Source organism: Cannabis sativa, chromosome 6 (genome assembly GCF_029168945.1).
Source record: "Cannabis sativa cultivar Pink pepper isolate KNU-18-1 chromosome 6, ASM2916894v1, whole genome shotgun sequence".
Taxonomy (NCBI): domain Eukaryota; kingdom Viridiplantae; phylum Streptophyta; class Magnoliopsida; order Rosales; family Cannabaceae; genus Cannabis; species Cannabis sativa.
The window spans coordinates 23,316,910-23,341,182 of record NC_083606.1 but is presented as its reverse complement, the minus strand read 5'-3'; the positions used below and the strand labels follow the sequence as shown (position 1 = coordinate 23,341,182).

The following is a 24,273-nucleotide window of genomic DNA, read 5'->3' as shown; positions in this document are numbered from 1 at the left end:
TTGTTAGAGATTTTATAACAATGGAAGAAAATCAAGATTTATTACAACTCTATTGTAAAATAATACAAGGACTAAAATAAGAGATTGATTAAATATATGTTACAATACATATATATACACTATATATATTACATATATATATATGAAAGGTAGAAGAGAAGATTACAACACATGTAATATAATATATGTATATATATAACAAGAGAATAATATATATATAAACACTCACTCACAACCTTGAGTGTAGATTAGTGGGGATCACCATGACTTGAACAAGGTATTACACCTTTGTCCAAAAGCTTATTTCCCCCTATCTCTAAGCACTAAGGGAACTCTCTAGGAAATAACTTTGGGAATTATCAAGCCTTAGGGTTTTCTAGCAATGTGCTTTTTTTGATAGAAAACTTCATCTCTTTTTGCAAATGAGCACCAAAGACCTCCTTTTATAATGTATAGGTGATCACTTAGAATTCAAAATACACAACACTCATTTTTCTCATATAAATGAGTATTAATATAGTTTGTAACAACTATATTTCATACCATTTGAATCCTATCATCAAATTGTGTAACAACCCTTTTATTACACTAATAATGTGTGATCAACACATGAGTTACAAGTGACAACAAATTGTAACTCCTCTCCAAGTTACAACATGTAGGTTACAAAAGTGTAGGTTATAAAATCATAGGTTACACATTTATTTACCATACACTTAATATATATTATTCACATATATTTATCACATTTTAATCTACTTTATTATTATATTAAAAAATAATATAACATCTAGTGTCAAGCTCGTTACTTGTATTCCATATTAATATTTATCCTCATCACACATTTACTAAAAAGATAATTGCATTGCATGTACGTAATTTTATTATTCAACCGCACTTTCTACACGGGACAATACACCCGTACGAGAAGAAGACAACATTAATGAATGAAAAATGTTTAGGCTATGTTTGGAAGCAACTGTATAATTATTATACTATCTTAAACCTTAATAATTATACTGCATAATAATTACATTATATTTTAAAATACAAGGTGTGTTTGACATCCAAACACACCTTGTTTAGGATGTCAAACTTCTCATTCTATTTTTCATTTTAGTCTTATTTAATTTATCTCCATACAATAAACTCATTTCTTTTTCTACCCGTGCCATTCCTCATTGGTTAAGCCCCCTTATTGTGTCTTTCCCAATTTAACTTGTTCAGCTATAAAAATAATAAAATACTCATCTTGACTCTCATTCCATTATTTGGTATATAATTTTCCTATTCCAACCTTAGAAGTTTGAGCATTTGCCATTCTTATCTTAATTAAAAATTAATAAAAAACACAATATTAAAAAAAAATCTAATTTCATATATTCATATCATTTGTTTTTTTTCTTTTACAAGATAAAATGCACTCAAAAAAATATTATAAAATAGCATCATACATAAGAAAAATAATAAAATTGTGTACATGAGAAAAAGAACAAAAATATGAGGGACTAACCTGTATAGGTATAGGAGGAGACCAAAATGAAAAATAGGTGATGAAGTAGATTTTTTTTTTTGGCAAATGGTATAAATAGGTTGATTTCAGAAAATAGGTTTCGTTGGAGTCTTTTTTTTTTTTTTTTTGATTGAGAGATGGAATATATAGAATACCTAAGGTTGTATATGAGAATGTATTGATGTGTTTGATGATTGATAGGAAAAGTGAAAGTCAATACACAATTAAAAATAATTAAATATCATATTAATTAATTAAAATAATTTTAATTTATTTTTGGTATGTAATTACATTCAATTCTCGTAGGAGGGTATGAGAATTGGAGAGAGTAATTGAGACCTCCCAATTACCTCTAATTACACAGTTACTATGTAATTACGTGGCCAGACAAACACGCAAAACCTTGTAATTACCTCCAATTACATCTACTTCCAATTCCCAGGTGGCTTTCCAAACGCGTCCAAAAATAAAAACTTAAATGTAATTACTGTGACATCCAACCATACATTATATATATAATAAGTATTAGTAATATGTAATGCATATTTATTACATTTGCTTTGAGTTATATTAGAGTTACTATTATCTAATTATTTTTTTAAATAATAATAAAAATTAAACCTAATACAATTCAATTATATTTTTTAAATAAATAAAATTTAATCTAATTTTAAATTTATTTATGAGAAAATATATCTAATAATTCATTTATTTTATTTTAAATAAAATAACTAATAATTTTTTTTATAAAATATGATTAATTAATTACATTAAAATCTAATTTAAATTTAAATTAAGATTTATATAAAAAGATAATTTAATTTTATTGGTACTTAGAATTTAAAATTTTTTTCTTTTCAAAAAACAAGACAATTAATTGATTGATTTAACAGTGTTAGTTTTAATTAAACCAACACTTTTCGTTAAATAACCACATTAAATATAAGATATATATATTATATAAAGATGGTCATACGTAGGAGCGTTCATAAAATACTCAATCAAGTCCAATATGCACTATCCAATCCAATTCAATCTACAACGTGCAGATAACAGCACTTGTGCGGATCGAATTGAATTGAAAAATCTAAAATTCCCACTTGTACAAATTAGATGTTAATTGACATGTAAAAATAATCAATTCAATTCAATCTACATATATTTTTATATATATATATACATTTAAATATATATATATAATAATATTTTAATGTAAGAAAATAGTAATTTAAAAATTTAATACATACGAAACAAATGTATTTTAAAACTTAATAGATCAAATATATATTTTAAAAAATATAATTTAAAATAAATTAAAGATTTTTTTCTGCATACAATTATTTTTTTCCTTTATTTATTATTTATTACTTTATTTATTTTAATATATTGTTTAAGCATAAAACAAAACACTAATTTATTTTATTTTGTTGTTAATTATGTAAAAAAAAAATATATTTTTTTAATAAATATTAAATAATTCAATATTAAAAAGTAACTAATTTAAAATAACTAATAATCTCACTTTTGCAAATTCAATCTATTTTGAAAATTAAATTAGATTGAATTTCAGCTATCACATATTAGATTGGATTTAAAATATAAAATTTGTACTTAATACAAATTAGATACACTATAAATAAAATAGTACGGATTAAATTGGATAAACACCCCTAACCTAACACTATTTTGAATTGTACCAAGCACACTCTAATTTAAATATTTTGAATGGTTCTTTAAAACTGTGTACAATGTTTTCTTCACACGAAACCAAAAGGGCCGCCTAGAGGGCTACCCAAGAAAAGAACAATGACGTATGCAACAACATATTACACCAAACACTAAATTCCACTTTAAATAAATGTTAGTAAGGGAAAATTACTCTGCATATTTTAGATGCAGATATCATTACTGTTAAGAAACCGCAAAGAGCAAAGAACCAGCCAATGCATTTCATTTCAGCCTTTTTTAGGCATGGCTGCGAGCCTTGTGTACATTCTAGCCATTGATTGGTATCCTCTGATATCACCAGATCGCAGAAGATTACCTGTACACGTTAAAACTACAGAGCTAAGTAGCAAACCTATCTAAGGTTTCAAAAACATGCTTTCTTTAGGAAATAGGAATGTTTAGAAAAAGTTTGTAATCAGAGGTAGCATGATTTCTTTAGGAAATGCTAATACACAAGATTATACTAGATAGGTTACAGACAAATCTATAAAGAAGGTTAAAACATTTAGCTAAATCCTTTGACTTCACTTTTGAAATGTGAGGTGATGGGTCCAACTCCATGGGTGCAAAAGACAAAAGCAGTAAAACTAACGACCCCATTAAAGTTTAGCAACTCGGAATATTATTCTGCTTTGCTTCAACCTGGCTTTTATTCTATAATACATTCATAACTGATACACCAAAGACTTTTAGATATAAGACAATTTAGATGGAGAACTAGCTTACCTGAATCACAGTTGAGGGGACTATCAGGCTCCGGATGTGCCATCAAAGCAATAATAGCTCTGCAAACAGATTGGAGTGTCCAAGCCGGGCTCCATGCATTCTTCAAGATATCAAGGCAAATCTCTCCCGTCTACAAAAGAAAAACAAAATTAAAAAAGAACACTACCAGGAAGCTATTTAAAGATGCACATAGTATACACTTTTAAAGATTTCATTAACATTTGATGCTCCAATTAAAGATTGACCTTATTCAAGCACAATGGTCACTTTATAAAATGAAAATTTAAATAGACTAACAAATCCCCCTCATAGGCTTCGAAATTTGATTTGCCGCCAGAAGTCCCGTGAGTTGTGGTTGAGGAACGGGGAAAGTAATACCAATTTCTTCCATGCTTCTGCTGTTATCAAACGACAAAAAACTTTATGGGAGTGGTGACGAATAATGGGATGGATTGGATAAGGGGTCGTGTGAATGTGGAACACTATTTTCAGTCTAGATTCATGGAGGTCTTCTTCACAACTACTTCAGATTTGGATCCCGACCTGTTTGACTTGGTTACCCCAATGTTCACGCGGCAGGAGAATGTGGATCTTGTCAAGGTGACGTCACATGATGAGATTAAAGAGGCAATCCAGACTTTAAACCAAACTTCGCTTGTGCTCATTCCAAAGAGGAAGAGGGCTCAATGTTTTGATGATTACTGCTCGATTAGTTTATGCAACATTGTTATAAAGTGATCTCTAAACTTTTAGCAAACTGCTTGAAGAAAATCTTTCCTAAGTTCATTTCTCCTCATCATTTTGTCCCTATCATTGGGTCCCTAGGAGATAGATAGTGGAAAATGGGATCATGACGCATGAAATTCTAGATTCCTTTAAAAAGAAATAGAGAAGAGTTGCGTGGACTGGTTTGAAGCTTGATATGTCCAAGGCCTTTGATCGAGTGGAGTGGGATTTCTTGGATAGGGACCCCCTCAGCCTTTGGGTTTGATGAACCATTTTGATAATTGATCCTTAAATGTGTGACGGGCTTGGTGCGTGTAAATGGCTGCCCTCTTAAACAGTTTCAACCGGAAGAGGTCTTAAAAGGAGATTCGTTGTCGCCATACTTATTTATTACTTGAAGTGAAATTCTCTCAAGACTTCTTTTGCTGGCGAAAATGAGAGGCAAAATTCATGGGGTCAAAGTATGAAGCTAAGATCGGCCTACATCTCACTTGATGTATGCTGATAATCTTTCATTTTTTGCAAGGATAATTTATATGAGATTAGGGCAGTCCAAAAGTGTGTTAATACCTCCTGTTTAAGGTGGGGTCAATTACTCAACATTGCTAAATTTGCCTTTGTTTTCTCCAAGTCCTCCCCTCTAGGGGTTCGAGAGCATATCAAGAGCATGCAGAGTTTTAGGGAGAAGAAAAGGCATGATAGGTTCTTAGGTAATCCTATTCTCTTCTTCGGAAGTAAGAAGAATTTCATGTACATTAAAGAAAATCTAGAGACCCAGTTAGAAGGGTGGCAATCCAAACTCTTACCCCAACGTACTCAATGTCTACTCATTTGATCCCAAAAAGTATTTTCCTTGAGATGGACAAGATGGTGCACAAATTTTGGTGGTTGGGAGTGTCGTATAAGAATAGATATCTTGCCATTGCTTTTTGGGATTCTTTGTGTTCCCAAAGACTGGGGGGTCTTATTTCAAACGACTTGAAGATATTAATCTTGCCTTAATCTCCAAGTTGGGTTGGAAACTTGCAAGTGGGGATCGGACTTTTGTGGTGTCAATTATTTTGAGGAAAGTGTTTCAAAAGGGATAGCTCCTTTCGGTCAATCCCTTGGTATTTTAGCCTCCTTTGGTGCTAAGGATATTTTATCCTCTAGAGATCTCATATGGAATGAACATGTTACTTGGTAATGGAAAATCGATGGATCTTTGGCACTTGCTTTGGATATTGTGGTTGGAGTGGGCTCTCTATGGGAAACCTTCAATCCAAGAGTGGAACTTAGTAAATGTTATTTTGCAAACTATCTTCGAGATAAGAATGGGGATGGAACTTTAGTCATTTGGGGAGAAGGTTTCTTCCTAGATTGGTGGGGAAAATTGATCTTACTGTTAGATTGTTATTGAAGGTTGTTGTTGAATTCGAAAGATGAGTTAATTTGGAAAGATTAAGCCTCTTTTTTTTCGTTGTCTGGTGTTTTAAGTTGTATCACTAATGTGGAATTATGCTGGATTTCTAGGACTTTGAACTGTGTGGCTTATGACCTTGCTACCTGGGCAGATCTCATAATTCGGTTTGGATCATTGGAGTTTGGGGAGGTGGAACCCTTTGTTCCCACCACGAACTTTGTTTTTTATGTATATTCTCCGTTGATGAAGTTTTCTTCTCTATCAAAAAAATAAATAAAAAATCAGCCCCTCGACCTTGTGGCCTCCCCTCAAACTTCCAAGCAATTCCAAGATAATCTAACATCTTTATACACTCCACTTAGCCCTATCACACACTCAAGACTTCTTAAATGAGTAGATATCACTACATTAGTTATATTCTGTCAAAATTATTTCAACAGTTTTGAGGATATCAACATAAGAGAAAGTTCAAAACTTCCACTCAACAAACAAAAAGATATATCCTAGAGTTTCACAGCATTTGTTTACACACATCTTTTGGTGAGATTCCATATGTTAATCTTACCAAGTAGTAACATAGGAATTCCATAAGTCAACTGAAACCGCATAAAACATATACTAGTAATGAGCATTAACACTTGCCATTTCTCAATGTTATCATTTTCTTTCAAAATAATGCACTAATTGGATCAACTTTTTTTAAAAAATAAAAAAAAGTAATCGTGAAAACAACCATACCTTGAAGTGAACATTAGGATGAAAAATTTTCGTTAAGAACCTCACTTGAGGAGGTTGTAAAGGATACTGCTCAGGGACTGCAAAAGCAAGTTGAAATATACCACCTTCAAATGGAGTCTCTGAGGGTCCCTGAATCAAAAACGAACATTTATAAAGACATAGATTATATATCCAAGCAGGAAACATAGCATAACCTTTCTGTAATAATTGAGCCTACCTTGACAAGGGCAGTCCACTTAAATATGTTATTATCATCACAAGAAAGTTGAATATCTGGATCAGCCACTTTCTCTCGTTGCACCTCTTTGAATTCCTTGAATAGCCTTGCTCTTGATGCCTTAACAGAAAATAGTTCAGCTTACCATCCAAAAAATTGGATACTCATATGGCCCATTAAGCTATAGAGCACTTTGCTATGAATATATAAGAAAGGCTAAAGAAAAATAATAATAGAAATGAAGAGATAATCCATAGTCAGTAGCTAACCTGCATTGTTTTGCTGCTTGATAACTTCACTAAGCTTCACGGCAACAAACTTGAATGTCGAAAAAACTGTAAATTCAACAATCATCATTTTCCTTCACTTTGCTACTCTTTCTTGCTAACCAAACACCCTTATAAAAAGGCATCAAATTATAATTTAACCCTAATCTCAAATCTTCCCACACTTTCCATGACTTTCTCTCCAACCAAACAACTCAACAAAACTCATACAAACAACAAAATAATTTCAAAAATAATCCAGATCTGATCTCACCCACATCACATCCAAACATAACATTAACAATCAAACTTACTCCTAATCTAGATCTGAAATCAATCAAATATAGCAAAATATCAAATCTAACATTAACAAAATCAAAACCCCACATCTGATTTAATCAATTTATTTTTATAGTATTAAAGTTTCTCATTTGTAACTTTTAGCTGTTGTAGTATTATTCTGTGTTATAGTACCAAATACCAATATCAGAACATGAAAATATGAGATATGCGTTAGAATAAATATTGAGTTTTTGTTTCATTTTATCAGTAATTTTATACGTTAATGGTCAGTTTGACACAATTCTGGTACATTACTACTTAAGTTTTGAAGTGTGAGCTCTTTACTGTAATGGAAGCTAATTACAAGAATCCAATAGTGCTGCTATTTCTTCTTCAAAGTCAAGACATTCAAACATGTTGAAGATGATCAGCTCATTTATTAGTTTAAAGAATAAAACTCTTGAAAAGATCATGAAATATTTGAGAACAAAATGACAAATATGTCAAATTATAATTATGACTTTTATAAGATAATTATTAATCAGTCATTTTACGAATCAGTCTGATATTGTAACACTCGTTCTGTTTAATGTATGAACTACAACTCTAAAATCAAAGATGATACAAGAAAATGATTTATAGACATTTCCAAGCAAAATAATCTTGAATAAAAGTTATACAAACAAACTCTTTAAGTTTCATGATGAGGAAATAATTATATGCACAATAACATGGTTATTCAAATTACATGCCCTATACAGTAGGTAGATTACATTGAGAAATAATAAAGTTTATAGACAATCATTAAACAACTCAAATTAGGGAAAATCAACCTCAAATCAAAATTCAATACCTGTTGGAGCTTGGAGGTGTACCCAAATTGGTGAAACAGAAACAAATACCAAATTCTTGTTATTGATCCTAAAAGCAAACCAAAAGTACCGAAATTTATATAGGCAGAACAATACTTATACATCCTCAACAAATTACAGCGAAAAACACAAAATTAAACAAAATAATTAGCTCAACTTACTCAAACATTGATTGAAGCTGAAAATTAAATACCTGGTGAAGATTCATAAGAGGGATACCGGAGCTGGGACTGCCGAGGGAAGAGGAGCTATGTGATGCCGTCTGCCGAGAGAAATGAAGAAACAGAGGAGAGAGAAATGGAGAACGGAGGGTGGTGGAGACAATAGAGAAATGGGGAACGGAAGGTGGTGGAGATGACACCGGCGATGAGCGAGAGGGATCGACTGAGGGTGAGAGGCACAACGAGAGAGGGAGGCAAAGAGAGGGGAACGACGGGGAGAGAGAGAGAAAGAGATGAGCGAGATGACTTGTGAGACGTAAATGAGCTGGATCGGGAGATGAGATTCGAATAAACAGATATATCACCCTATCCTCCCTCTAATGGGATTTTCTAAATAAGGGTAGCATTGCTACTGAATTACTGCTATCGTCTTGCGATTTATTAGGGATATTCTCTAAAAATTATTATATTAAACTATATGTAATTCGATATTTAATTAAACTAATAATAATATTAACACATCAAAAAGTATTAAGCTATGCTCATATTTTTTAGCATCTCTTTTTAATAATATGCATTTTTTTTTTGCTAAAATTTTATATTTTCACCTTAAGAGAAATTAAACAAAAAAAACAAATTAATTTTTTTTTCAAAAATATGGGCTAAATTACCCGTTCACATCTTCTTTCCCCTTGTCGAACTAGATCATCTCGCTTTCCTCTATTTTTTTTTCTCAATGGAGGCACGATTTCAAATCCAACAAAATCGTCCAAGTTGTGTAATACTAATGTAGATCTCAACAAGAAAACCACTAATCCCCACAAATCCAAAATTAAAAGGTAAACCAAAAAAAATAAAGATTTCTACCTCTACTAATTCAAAAAGATACAAAAACAACCTAAAATTGTGCAGATTTATTAAAAACAACACAATCAGAGAGGAATCGAAGCTTGGCCAAAAATAACTTAAAAAATCTAATGGTACTAATATTTTTAGTATTTTTCTTTATAATTATGTTGTTTTTAGTATTTTTCTTCATAGTTATATTATTTTTCAATATATGTCAATCAGATCAGTCATAATTCATAGGGTAAATTGGTTAATTTGAAAAAATTGCTATACTTAGTTTTTAATTTGTTACTCGTGTTTCTAGCAAGGGATACATAGATTTTATGTCAGCACCAAAGGTCCACCAGTGGGTCCAAAGAAGATAATTTGGGCCAAGCCCAAGTCACATAAGACCTTCTAGGAAGGCACCTTAACTCCATGACCAGATGAGAGCTTCTGCTAATGAAAATCCGCTCGAAAGCAGCTCTAGTATCGTGATGTCGAAGGGCCAGACAGCATATTCGTTGGAAGACTAGTCTGATTTCCCTTTTTATCCAAGCGCACAGGATAATGAAGTAAATGCTCCTCAAATCTCGACATATCAAGCTAAATAGGGAAACTACCTAAATAAAGATCAAGCAATTAATCTATAATTAATTGCCCACAATTATAGGACACTATATTAACAACTCAATCGTATCCAACTTGCCTAGTTAGCACATCGATCCCTTCATGGGCTGGCCTTACGAGAATTGCCCAACTTTATGTATTTTCATGTAAACTCTCCATTAGAGAAAAAAAAAAGGAAAAGTAAGTATAATTCTCATAACACTATAAATACCCAACAAATCCTTCAAATTAAGGGTTGAATTCTCTAGCAATACATGCTCAGACAAAAATAGAGAACTTATGCTCATTGTATTACCATAAGCTTTTCTAGCTTAAATACATAATAATATCGACTCGTGGTCTAAGGCTCGTTAACATCTTAACCATGTAAAAATTTTGTGTGTTGTTCTTATTTCTTTTTTTGAATTATTTATTTCTTCTGTACTAATTTATTATAATTAGTTTTCAAAAATCTCGGTAAACGTTTTGGTACTTTCATTGAGAGCTAAAAGAAGCAGTGATACCTTCCAAAAATTACACTCATTAATCATGGTACTCACTCGAAACAAGTTTGGCCTTCACTTTACTAATCCTAATGCCAAGGCAGGAGATACAAAAGATCAAAATGAGGCGACCAGCCATCACAAGGATCAACTTGGCAAAGACACAGATCTGGACGCTCGTGTAGTTGAAGATGATGAATTAGGAAAGAATAGTTCTGATGATGTTGAAGATGATCCTCAAGACTCATTAAAAGATGATCCTCGAGATACACTGAAGGATGATTGCCAAGATAAGTTTGTTGACGGTGCTGCTGGAGAAAAAGATAATCTCGATAAGTCAGATCCCGTGGTCATTATGCCTAGAAAGCTTCAGCTAACTGAAAATGAGTTGTCTTGACAAGACCAATTCAACGTCATAATGCTCGACAAAATGACAAGAATAGAAGTCGTGATGATAGCCTTAACCAATGGGAACCCAACTGCACAAATGCCTCCAGCAAATGATGCTGCCGAAAAGACTGATCCTAAAGATCTTGGAACCTCTAATCCTCGTAAGGATAAAGGGAAAGGGAAAGTAGGTGAAACTTTGAAGAAGGCTTCTCAGACTAAACAACAAAAGAAATCTAAAACTGTCAGCCAACCTCCATAGAAAAAGAAAGGGAACCATGCTTCAGGGTAAGGTAACAGGCTAATATTGGAGGCACCGCTGTACAAAAAGATAAACCTGATGCTAGAACAAAGAAACTTACTTCCCGGAAGGACAAGAGTCGTCATATTGATGCCAGTAGTCAAAGTGATGATGGCAATGAAGTGCATCTAATTTCAGACAGCGACAATGAAAGTCTCTCCACAAACAACCTTTGAAGGAGATTAAATGCAAAGAAAGAGAAAGTTAGAGCAAAAAGGCCAGACCTCGTAGAGATGATCTGAGGAATCACATCAACAATCGAATCCATGGACGGGGAGTCTTCAAGTGACAAAACTCAACGCTTGGAATGCAAAGTCAAAGAGTTAATGAAGCTCACGGAGAAGATCTCCAGAAAGCAAAATGGATCCGTGTCTGATTCAAAAGAAGAAGACACGGAACCATGTGTGAAAAGGTTTATAGATGCACCGCTGTCGGAGCGCTTTAGCTAGAGCTTATTGCCTAAAGTAAAAGATGTTATATAAATTTAACATTAGGGTATATTTATTTTTTTGTACTATGGTGTATATCAATGTTGGATATAGTTCGTATAGAAAGAAAAATATAATATATTTTACTCAATTAAAAAGAAAGATAGAGTTGTTGGAAAAATTAAACTGAAAAAAAAATTAATAAAGTATAATGAGAGATAAAAAAATAATAGCACGCAAAAGTAAGGACACGTAAGTAATTTTAATACCTAAGGATATGATATTTGGCTATTTACTTAATATTTTCAAAATATGGACATTAATTTGATTGCTAAATCATTTTGGGGTCATTTCTCTCTATTGCCTTTTTTTAACCAAAAAACTTAAGCCCAATAAGGAAAAAAAAAAAAAGCAAACCAATAACTTTATAGAAAATTGATATATACTTGGTATTTTAGTTTTTGAAAGGCCCATGCACTATTTTGGTTTTTAATAGGCCCATTAATGATACACTTAAACACTCTTTACTTTTACTCATGTAACATGTTAATACTTTGTATTTAAACACTAACATAATTAGACATAATTAAGATTAAATAATTATAAATTGGAAAACTATATAAAACTACAATAATTAACTAAAACTAATCTAAAATTATTAAAATTAGTTTTTTTTTTAAAAAAAAAAAACTAAACAAAATTAATTAAAAGTCACTAAAATAAACTAAAAATACTTGAGAACAAAGCTTATTTAATGCATAAAAAAGCTAAATAACTCTATTTTCATAGAGTTATCATCCCGTTAGGCGAGAGTCAAGGTTATTCTTATTTTATAAACTTCTTCATTATTTTAGCATTGTAAACACTAGTATAAGTTGTTATCATAAGGATGAGTCAACTAGATTTTGTATCTACAAACACTTATCTGTCAAGATCTAACATTATTATGTTGTCTAATAGATGACAATGTATTGAGGATTGTCCCATTAAAAACCACGAACCAAGTTAGATCAACAATGAAGATTCTAAATTTATACTACATAATCAATAATAGAAAACAACATAGGTTCATATAAATTCATACACATATTCAGAAATTATTAAACATTTAGCAAGTAACAAACCAATTTGTTGTATCTTTTATAATTAACAATTGAAACTCGTCTGACATAGACAAGCTGAACGTTGAATTGCATGCTTATGAAAGGACATTGTCACTTGCAAGGAGGTCCCTCTCTAGTACTGCAGACAAGGGCAAAAGGAAAACTGAAGATATTGAGAAAGATTCCTCCGATAATCCTACTACTTCAGGCTCAGTTGAGAAAAATAGAGAAAGTGCTTCCACTTCCTCGGATTATCCTTCACAACAGATTGAACCAACAATAAGAACAATCCAAGAATAGTTAAGCAGACATATTGTTCAATGTTCTTATTGTGAATAAAAGGGACATTTTAAATCAAAATGTCCCAAACTTCTCAACACTAAGAACAAAGGTAATGCTTTTGTTTTTGAATCATGTGTTTTCGAGAATGATAATAAGAAGATACTCTGACAGGGGTACTTCTGGCCAACAATGATAGAGGACTCGATAGACTATGTCAAAAAAATGTGACAAGTGCTAGAGATTTGCAAAAATTCCAAGAGCTCCACCTAGCGAGCTCACGATGATGCAGTCTCGTTGGCCCTTCGCAGTAAGGGGGATAGACCTGATTGGTCAACTCCCAAAGGGAAAAGGAGGGGTATAATTGTAATACCCGAAATTAAGAAATGGATTAGCAAAACCCTAATTAGATAATTATGAATAATTGAGGAATTATATTATTATATAGTTCAGTATATGTGATTTTATATGAATTTTAATATGTTAAAGACCCTGTTGGTGAGCCAGGGGCATTTTGGTAATTATGACTCGAGAAGGGTAAATTGATGAAATTAATTTAATTACGTGCTTGATAGAACTATATTATTATATAGTATGCCTATGTTGTCTTTTCAGGTGTGTTTTGACAGGTCGGCGCGGTATAGTCACACCCGGGAATTTCGGACCGAACCGGGTTCGGGCCCGAAATGTAAGTTGGATTGGTTATTTGGCATTTTTATTTGATATGTAATAATCTAAAATTTATTTGGCAATATTTTAGTGTGAAATGGCATTGTTGCCCTTGAGAATATGTATGCTAGTTATTTAGCCCTAAGGGCAAAATGGTCTTTTTACCTTATATGACTTATTTTGACAAAATGTGAATTTTGAAGGAAAATCAAAGTTATTTTCTGGTCTTTTCTCTATCTCACCCTCTCCCTCTCCCTCTCTTACCCTCTTGATGTATTTCAACTTGAGTTGTGAAAATTGGAGCTTGATTTGAAGCTTGTGGGTTGAAAGAAAGGTGTTGAAGGCTTGAGGCTTAATTGTGCAAGTGTTTGAGGTAGTTTTCTTGGTTTTAAATTATGTTTCCCTTGCTGAAATATTGTGGTAGAAACATGCTTAGGTTGTTTGATTGTTTAGTTATGCAAATGTTGTGAAAAGGGATGCTTAATCTTGTTAAATCCTTGATTTGTGTTGGATTGGGTTTAGAGAATAAATCATGGGTGTTTTCAAGCTTGAATTCATTTATTTATTTGCTGCTTGTGGGTGGTTGTTGCTGGAAATTAGGTGTGAGTATTGGGTTTTAGCTCAAAGTTCTTGAGCTTGAGTTTTCTTGGTTTAATGCATGATTTAAAATTGATTGTGTAGTTTAGATTTTGAGAGTTGTTGTTGTTTGCTCTCTGTTGTGAGGATTTTTATCTGTAAGAAATTAATTTTGGGTACGGTTTGGTTAAGGTTCGATTATATGGAAAAGTGGGCATTTCTAGACCTTAAAATCTGGTTTTATGGGTTTTTCGAACCCAGTGGCCGCGGCCAGATCATGGTCGCCGCGGCCATAAACCCAGCAGAGGACCATCTTTTTCCCGATTTTGTTTTGGCCATAACTTTTGACTTGAGACTCCGTTTGGGACGTTCTTTATACCGTTGGAAAGCTCTTTTCGAGCTCTATGTGATTATTTGTATTTGAAATGCCATGAATTTATTTGATGAATGTGAAATCAGGGGTTAACCCTATTTGTGAAAATCCCAGATTGTGTGTGACTAGGATTATCGGCAGCTGGTCAGGAGCCCCCGGGGATTTGGAATCTCTGCCTTTGTGGACAACAGGTAAGACAGTGATTAGCACGTAGAGTATGCGCAGTGGCGCTTATATTGAGAATGATATGCATGAATGTTTAAGTAACCGGGATTAGGGTTATTACCCTAATAGGAACGGTCTAGTAGCCTAGGGTTATTACCCTAGTGATAAATATGTGTAATGCCATGCCATGTTAATTGAAATGAGATTTAGGGATTATGCGCTCAAGGCATAATCAGGTTGGACTCGGTACTCATAACCGAGATGAACCACTTCTAAGACCTTAATGTATTTAGACGTGTGAGAGTAACACGTGGGTCTACGTCATGTAGATTTAATTAGATGTGTGAGCGCAACACATAGGTCTACGCCACGTAGACATAAATGGGCATGATGAAATAATGATCAAGTCTGTGCTATACAAACACATGTGAATGAGCATATTATATTTGTTATGATTTATACTGTCTTGCTGGGCTTGGCTCACGGATGCTCTACTGTGCAGGAAAGGGTAAGTCAGTGGCTGATCAACCATGAGTTTCAGGAGCAGGGCGAAGAATGTACATGTTCATGCCATTTCAGACCAAGCGGGTTATGGGTCTATCAGTGTTGAAATTTTGAATTCGGTTTTGCCGCTTAGGTCGGCTAGAAAGAAAAGACTTGTAATAAGTTTGTAAATATTTTTGGGATCCCAACTATTTTGAAAGTTTAAATATATTACAAGTTTATTTTCATTCTGTTTAATATAAAAGTTTAAATTCTGCGCTATTTTGGTTAGTAATCCGGATTAGGGGATTAGGGTTTCATAAGCATTTTTTGGGTAGCGTGCCTAATTATTTTAGGGCGTTACAATAATTGTTGGAATTTTATGCCCTAAATAAAACTCATTTCAATCTAATCTGATTTGTTATCAATAGAAGATTAGAAATCATTTATGTTTACATGTAGTTTACATGTTTATGGTTTAATGTGTACAAAATCTGTTAAATCCAGAACATATAGTTATTCACAACTACAGTGATGTCAACACATTGGAAGGTAATTGTGATTATATGCTTCAAAAGATAATGTCCCTTGACTCATCAGTGCACTGGATTTACACTGATGTGATAATTAGCGATAAAGTATACTTACACCGTAGATAAGTGTTATGTTCTTTCTAAAACATTGGCAAAGTAGGCTAGTTTCGGATGTAAGGAGTATACATTGGACTGGGACCGATATTGATCTTGGTAAAGATATTATAATCTTACCGTTGTATCTTTCTAAGTCAATATCACTGGTTGATCTTAGATCAAAAGATCTCAATCCTGACATGGTTAGGTTCAATCTCAAGAGTGTTATTTGTGTTCTTTGATTTGTTAGTTAACCCTACCTTTTGGTCCAGGTAATACGTACATTTTAGGAACATGATAGTACAATTGAGTGGGAGTGCTAAACATAGATATGGAATCTATAGCTTCTATTTGGACATAGAAGTGAAACGATGATTTCCTTCGAGCTTGGCTTAATAGAGATAAATGGAAGAGCTCTCATTTCATGGATTATATTAGTTTACTGAAATATCATTTATAAGAAGCTAAGTGTTTTAAGGTGAAACGGTAAATTTGTCCCCACTCAGTGTAAATCATCTATAGAGGATCTTTGATTATTGAGATTAGAACGATAATTAAATATTTATAGCATATCTATATCGTAGAACATATAGAGCGTTCTATATAACTGAGAGTGCAATTCCAAGTTCTATAGTGATTCAATGAGGAATTTATAAGTTAGGGAATTTACTTGGTAAATTCTATATCTACTTATTGGAAGCTCGGTTATATAGGCCCATGGTCCCCATACTAGTTGAGACAATACTACTTGTAAGACTCAATTAATTGATTTTAATTAATTATAATTCTAAAATTAGACTATGTTTAGTTTATGAATTTTCACTAAGCTAGGGCTTAATTGTGAAGAAAAGAGATTATAGGGTTTATTTGTTAATTAAGAGACCTTATTAAGTCTAATTAATAAATATATTAAATGGAAATTTTATTTGATAATTAATTTTAATTATTAAATAAATAGTTTTGGCATTTAAGTGGTTGAATTGGAAAATATGGCATTTTTGAGAAAAATAAGATAAATAGTTGAAAGATGGCGAAATTGCAAAGTGATGGGCCCACATCCAAGGCCGGCCACTTATGCTCTATTTTACCATTTATTTATTAATTTTTTAATGCTAAATATTCCAAACCTAAACCGATATAGATTCCTATAAATAGATAGTGATGGACTCAAATTAGAAGCTTACTGATTCACTTGCCTTCAGTAAAATTTTAAGCCTTCTCTTCTCTCACTATTTCGAATCCTTCCTCTCTCTTTCTCTCTTCAATATTTCGAACCCTATAGTGATACAGTACATGCCCACACATAACAAGTTGGTACTCAATCATAGTGTTTAAGACTGTGAAGAATCCAATTCAAGTGAAGGAGAATCGGGCTCAGATCTTAGTGATACTCTGCTAATAAGGGTTACCACCGACTCCTGTGCCAGTGGTGGGTAACCAAGGGTATATTATGCCGCACCGGGACTCTGTGTTTGAGCGGTTTGTGAAGCTGCAACCTCTGGCTTTTTTGGGAGGCATTGATATTATTAAGGTCGATCAGTGGATGAAAACTGTTACCCGTATCCTCGATAATATGGGGGTAACGGGAACTGAGAGGGTGAATTGTGCGGCCTTTATGTTTCAAGATCATGCCCGCGTCTGGTGGGATATAGTGAATCAAACTCGAGATGTCAGTGTGATGACATGGGAAGAGTTCAAGAAACTTTTTGAAGAAAAGTTTTATAACGTTGCAGTAAGGACTTCACACCAAGAAGATTTTGTGAAGTTGACTCAGGGGAAAATGCCTGTACAAGTATACTCTGGAATTCGATCGGTTATCTAAATTTGCTGGTGATCTGGTGCCTACAGATTTCACCAGAAAGCAGAAATATGTTCGAGGACTAAATGCTACAATTAGTCGGGACTTGAAGAGTACCACATCACATGACACTCTGTATAAGAGAGTGGTAGACTTGGCCTTAATTGCTGAGGAGGCTGAGCAGCAAGTAATGAAGGAGCAGGCTGCAAAGGATGCCGCCATGGCATCAAACCTTCCCGTTGGTGGTAATGTCAGTAAGGGGACCGACAGTGGCAACCCTGAGCACAAACGGAAGGCTGAGGCTTCGGAGCTTCAGGGGGAAATAGAAAGTTTCGGGGAAACAGAGGTGGTCGTCAGGGTCGCGGGTCCTCATTCCGATCATATCCAGAATGTCCTAAATGCAAGAAGCATCATCCTGGTGAGTGCCGAGCCAAGGCATGTTTCCAGTGTGGCATGGTGGGCCACTTTATCAGAGATTGTCCCCAAGCCAGGAAAGAAGAGCCTAAGAAGAATGATGCTCAGAACCCGGGGCGACTTTTCACTATAACTCAGACAGACGCTGATGCTAGTCCGTCAGTTGTGACAGGTCAGTTGTCTATTAATGGTTGTGCTTATACTGTGTTATTTGATTCGGGAGCTACTCATTCATATGTATCGAGTAGAGTGATAGAAAGTTTACATAAGCCATGTGATATTTATGCTTCGGGATTTGGAACCCTGTTACTCTCGGGAGACCTGATAGTGTCCACAAGGTGGATTCGGTCCTTGTCTTTTTGGATTAACGGTTGTGAGTTGACCGCCAATATAATTGAGTTGCAATTATCTGATTTTGACATAATCATGGGAATGGATTTTCTGTCTAAGTATGGAGTGATGATTGGCTGTAAACGGAAGATGGTGGTGTTTGAGCTCGATAGTGCTAACCCAGCAGTGTTCGTGGGTAAAGTTCAAGGGGCACGCATACCGAGAATATCATTGTTGAAAGCTAAAGACCTGATGGGTAGGGGTTGTCTAGGGTTCATAGTTACTGCAGTGGACACTAGCCAACCTGTGACATCAGGGCCTGAGGATATGAGATTGGTATGCGAGTTCCTTGATGTCTTTCCAGAAGATTTGTCGGGATTGCCACCTGTTCGGGAGATTGAATTTGTTATTGAATTGGCTCCGGGAGTGGATCCAGTGTCTAAAGCACCGTACCGAATGGCTCCAGCTGATTTGAAGGAATTGAAGGTACAATTGCAAGAGTTACTGAATTTGGGATTCATCAGACCGAGCTGCTCACCTTGGGGTGCTCCGGTTTTGTTTGTGAAGAAGAAAGACGGAACCCTGTGAATGTGTATTGACTACCGAGAGTTGAACAAGCTTACCATTAAGAACAAGTATCCTTTACCTCGAATTGATGACCTGTTTGATCAACTGAAGGGGAAGACGGTCTTTTCCAAGATCGATCTTTGCTCAGGCTATCATCAGCTGAGAATTCGAGAGGAAGATATCCCGAAAACTGCGTTTCGTACTCGGTATGGACACTATGAATTTCTTGTGATGTCTTTTGGAATCACTAATGCCCCGGCGGCATTCATGGATTTGATGAACTGGGTGTTTAAGGATTACCTGGATAGGTTCGTAATTGTGTTTATCGATGACATTTTGGTGTACTCTAACCATTTCAGATACTAAAATTTGCAAAATAGTCTCACTTAATTTACTCTATGCGACCATCATTATGGTTGCAAACAACCATAATGATCGTTTATAGTCGCACAGTGTAATTCATGATTGATTTTGCGACCATAAAAAGTTGTTATGCTAATAAAAAAATTTACGAAGTTATTTTATTAATAAAAATTTTCATAATAAAGACTATTTTTACAAAACACTCAATATTTTGTTTATGTTTTTTTTTTATTATTAAATAGTTAATGTGTTTTTTTATTCTAAAAAATTATTGATTTTCTTAAAAAAAAATCTATAATATAATAAATAATAATGAATAAAGTTAATTAATTACAATTTAAGTCATGAAATTTAATATTTACGTTAGTGTCTTTTATTAATCAATAAAAATTGCATATTAAATAAAAAAATATATCATCAAATTATTTATTAAAGATCAATATCTTTTCATTTTTTATAACTCTCACCACCACCACTAATAATAATAATAATAATAATAACAATAATATAAGTTGCCCCTTCATATTTTATTTTTTTATATTTTGTTTTATGTAATATATAGATATAGATTAATATAAATATTGATATTAGTTAAAAAGTTTAAATAATTAATATTATAAAAATAAAAATATAATTAATTATAAAGTACTTATAATAATATTATAAATATTGATTAGTTTTTATTGTTATTATTATCATGTATATGTTACAAATAATATCAAACTCTCATTAAATATTTTTGTTTGTCCAAAAGTTGTAACTGAATTTATTTTTATTATTCTCTAATAGAATAAATGTTTTGCAAATAATTACAATGAAATCAATAAATAGATAATAATATTTCACACTTATAAATATTAGAAATAGAATTAAAAGAACAAAAGTGAATAAAAAATTAAAAAATAGAAAAAATAGATAAGGTAGGAAGAAGAAATAATAGGGCCCCACATCACATACTCTAACAACAACATTATAAATCTATACTAGGAAACATTACCGCGCTTTGCGCGGTTTTGTAATATAATAAATTTATATATTTAGTTTTTAATATTTTTGTAAAATATATATGAATATTAATTTGAGATAGAAATTTATACATTATTTAATTTTATTTTTTTACTAATGGTATATTACAACTACTGAATAGATAAAAAAAGAAAAAGAGTAGATATAAAAAAATTTGAACTAACTTTTTTTTTAAAAAAAAAAAAAACCAACTTTATTTCTTAATAATTGGATCTGAAGATATTATATATTCCTATACTATATTAATATAAAGTAAATCTATCAGTACACTGCTTTAATTGGTGTTTCAGTAAAATTTATATTTGTTTTGATATTTAAATCTGGAAGTATTTTGTCAATATTTTTTTTTATATGAACGTGTTCACTATAAATTTTTTAGGATAGCTATTAAATTTTTTAAAAAATTGTATTATTTATATTACTGAAAATACACCATGAGAGAGAACAACTGCTTGATTATTTAGGATCGCATGATTATTTTTTCATGTAGATGTAGCAAACAACTGCTTGATTTAATTTTATTTTTCAAAGGATAGTCTCCTTATAATAAACCATGAGAGAGATGCTCTCCCTATACTATATATTATATTATTAATTATTACACCATATAATAAGTAATATTCTTAATAATAATAATAATAATAATAGTTAATAAACTTTATCGCCCATTTTTTTACTGTTTTGTTTATAATTATAATAATATAACACTATAGCAATATTGCTATTATTATTATATTATGATTATTAATTATAATAGTTACTAAATTTAAAATATTACGTATATTATTAAATTACTATTAATTATATATATATGTATCCAGTTAACCTTACTTAAAAGTTTAAAAATAATAAAAACCGAAGAAATTAAAATTCTTGATTGTAAAATTAGTAAAAGAATTATATAGATACTTGTTGATGGTCTTCTCTTGATATTGCATTTTTTTTTTTTCTTTCCAGGAGATAAATCATAAAGTTATTTAAACTCTATTTATCAACCTATACGGAATAAGTTGTATTCTAAAAACTCTTTAAAGCTTCATGCATTAGGTATTAAATTATTACAGGATACATTTATGCAGTTAATTACTATACCACAAAAATGAATCACTCATATGTAATTTTGTAGTTTTTACACGTAATTTTAAAATAATTGTTAGTGACATTCTTAAATTTAAATTTATCCAATCATTTTCAAAAGAAAAAAAAAAGTCACATCCAATAAGAAATTAAATAAATGACAACTATCTCAAAACAGAGCCCAACAAAAAATAAAAAAACAAAATAGCCTGATTTTTTCTATGTTTATACAACACTCAGCATTTTCAAAGAAGCTTTCTAACTTTTCTAGGTGTGAAGAGAAAGCTCTAAATTCATCACAAATATATCATAACAATAGAAAGATGCACAAAAGTATATAAAGTAATTTACCACAACACATTAGATTAGGATATCAAATAAGATCAACCATCATTACATAAAAAAAAAAAATCAAGATAATCCAAATTAAGAGAAATAAAAGAGGACTAAATAAGGAGTAAACGGATTAAAATAAATAAATTAAAAAGAAACCTACCAAAAAAATAAACGACAAATGTTATCTCAACTTTGTCATTGGATAATGGGAATCAGTACTCTCCATAATCTCAATTTTCATGAAGCCATAATCTCACCTATATAAATTTTCATGAAGCCATAATCTCTCAATTTTCATGAAGCCATAATCTCACCTATATATATATAAATAAAAAAATTTAAAGACGGATTCAATCGGAACCTTTTGAATAATGGCACCTCTTCAATGGCTTAAATTAGTATAAATGACTTTTAAATAGCTAAGGTGGAATATCAAAGTTCTCATGAACATTCATATATAATATATGATTTATAATTATCATTTATTATATACTTGAATTGTAATTGTAATTGTAATTTATTTTATATGTTACCTATTATTAATAATTTTTTGAATAGATGCTAGAAATTTTTAGTGTCTTTTCACCTTCTATTGTCATTATGAAAAATTAAAAATAATAAGAAAAATTAAGAAAATAGAAAAAGTGAAACAAAGCTTATAGAGATGGCCACATCATCATGCATAACAACAAAATTATATATATATATATATAGATAGATATTGATTTATAGGTGGTAATTATTTTAGAATACTATAAGTCTTAAGTTTGATTTCTTTTAATAATTTCTTTTACTTTAGTATACGGGGTAATTATTTTAGAATACTATAAGTTTTTGGTTTGATTTCTTTTAATTAATAGGTATTAATTTAGTGTTAGTTATTGGTTACATACTAATTATTTTCTTAAAAAAAATTAGAAAAAATAAGAAGGTTAAGCATGTCACACAACTCTTTAAAACCTTCATTTATATATATATCGATTGATTGATGTTGATGTTTAAATAATTTATTATTATTATTATTATTATTATATAAGTTTTTTTTATTATTAGATTAGATAAATAATAAAATTGTGAACCAATAACAACATAGACAGGATAAATTTAAAAAAGTAATGGGTATTAAGTAATAATAATATGTGCACAGATCTTTTTACACCAAATTTTATAATATTTGAGTAAGATTATAATTTTTTAAAAAGTAAATTTGAGCAAGATTATTATCAACAAACAAAACACAAAATGGGTTCAAAAATTATTAATTTATTCAAAATAATAAACTTTAAAAAATAAAAAAATTGAGAGATATTTTATATCACCTATTGAAATTAAGAACTTATTAATTCTTTTTTTTTTTTTTTATATATATGCATGACTTCTAATTTTTTATGTTCTTCACATCTTTTTAGCATAATTAATTGAGAACATTGCATCTTAATTTAATCTTATACTTTTTATAATGTAAAATGTTGTTAGTGAATATTGTAATCCAAAATCAAATGAAAAAGGTATATTAATTTTTTTTTTAAAGTAACATAATCATATATTAATAAAAATTATTATTCGGGTGCTATAAGAGATTTGAATAAAATTATTATTATTATTATTATTATTATTATTATTATTATTATTATTATGGTGGATGATAAATAATAAATTAAAATCAATAAGAAAGTAAATAAGATGAAATACATAAATTTTTAGACTATCACTTAATCGAGAAAGTAAATAATAGAGAATGTAAAAAAATTAAGATGCCACCTAAAATTATAAGTATATTGGGACAATATTAAGATATTTAATTGGGTAATATACATAAAAAAATACATGAATAAAATAAAATAAATAGAATACATATAATTTTGACATATATTTACAAAATCAATGTAAATATGTGTACGGACCAAGTAAAAAATAAATGATTACAAGCCATACCAACTTGATTAATTAACTAAAACATAAAATAGAAACATATAATAGTGCATGCTAAATTTTTTTTAGTTTCATAGAAATAATTATTTATACAAACAAACTTGATCAAGTCAGTTACAATTGGTGATGAAAGAGACAACAGCTAGTAGAGGCAAGAGGTGGAAAACGGCGTTGAGAAACATATCATGCCTTGCGAGTATATAAGTTTCTTCAATAATAAAATATATGCCTACATGATTGGCTAAAAATATTTTTTGATGCTCAAATAATATGGTAATAGCTAGTATATATAACATAGATAGTGGTTACATATTAAATATGAGAATATGAAGAGAATGTGATAATAATAATCATAGTAATAATAATAATAATATAGAGATTTAATTTGATATAGGAGTTATAAAATGAAAATACATATTATTATTTCTATTTCAATTAATATAAAAATAAATGTTAATTATATAAT

At 31.2% G+C, this 24,273-nt stretch overlaps 1 protein-coding gene across 1 annotated transcript; it reads right to left on the bottom strand.

Moving 5' to 3' along the window:
- Window positions 1-3,204: 3,204 nt before the first annotated feature.
- On the bottom strand, window positions 3,205-9,005 carry LOC115725312 (protein PEROXIN-4). Its single transcript, XM_030654782.2, has 7 exons — window positions 8,664-9,005; window positions 8,452-8,519; window positions 7,320-7,385; window positions 7,051-7,170; window positions 6,834-6,962; window positions 3,968-4,097; window positions 3,205-3,557 (listed from the first exon to the last, which is right to left on the bottom strand). Exons 3-7 carry the CDS (start codon window positions 7,323-7,325, stop codon window positions 3,469-3,471), a joined length of 474 nt encoding a protein of 157 aa, XP_030510642.1. The 5' UTR covers window positions 7,326-7,385; window positions 8,452-8,519; window positions 8,664-9,005; the 3' UTR covers window positions 3,205-3,468.
- Between the last annotated feature and the right edge of the window lie 15,268 nt (window positions 9,006-24,273).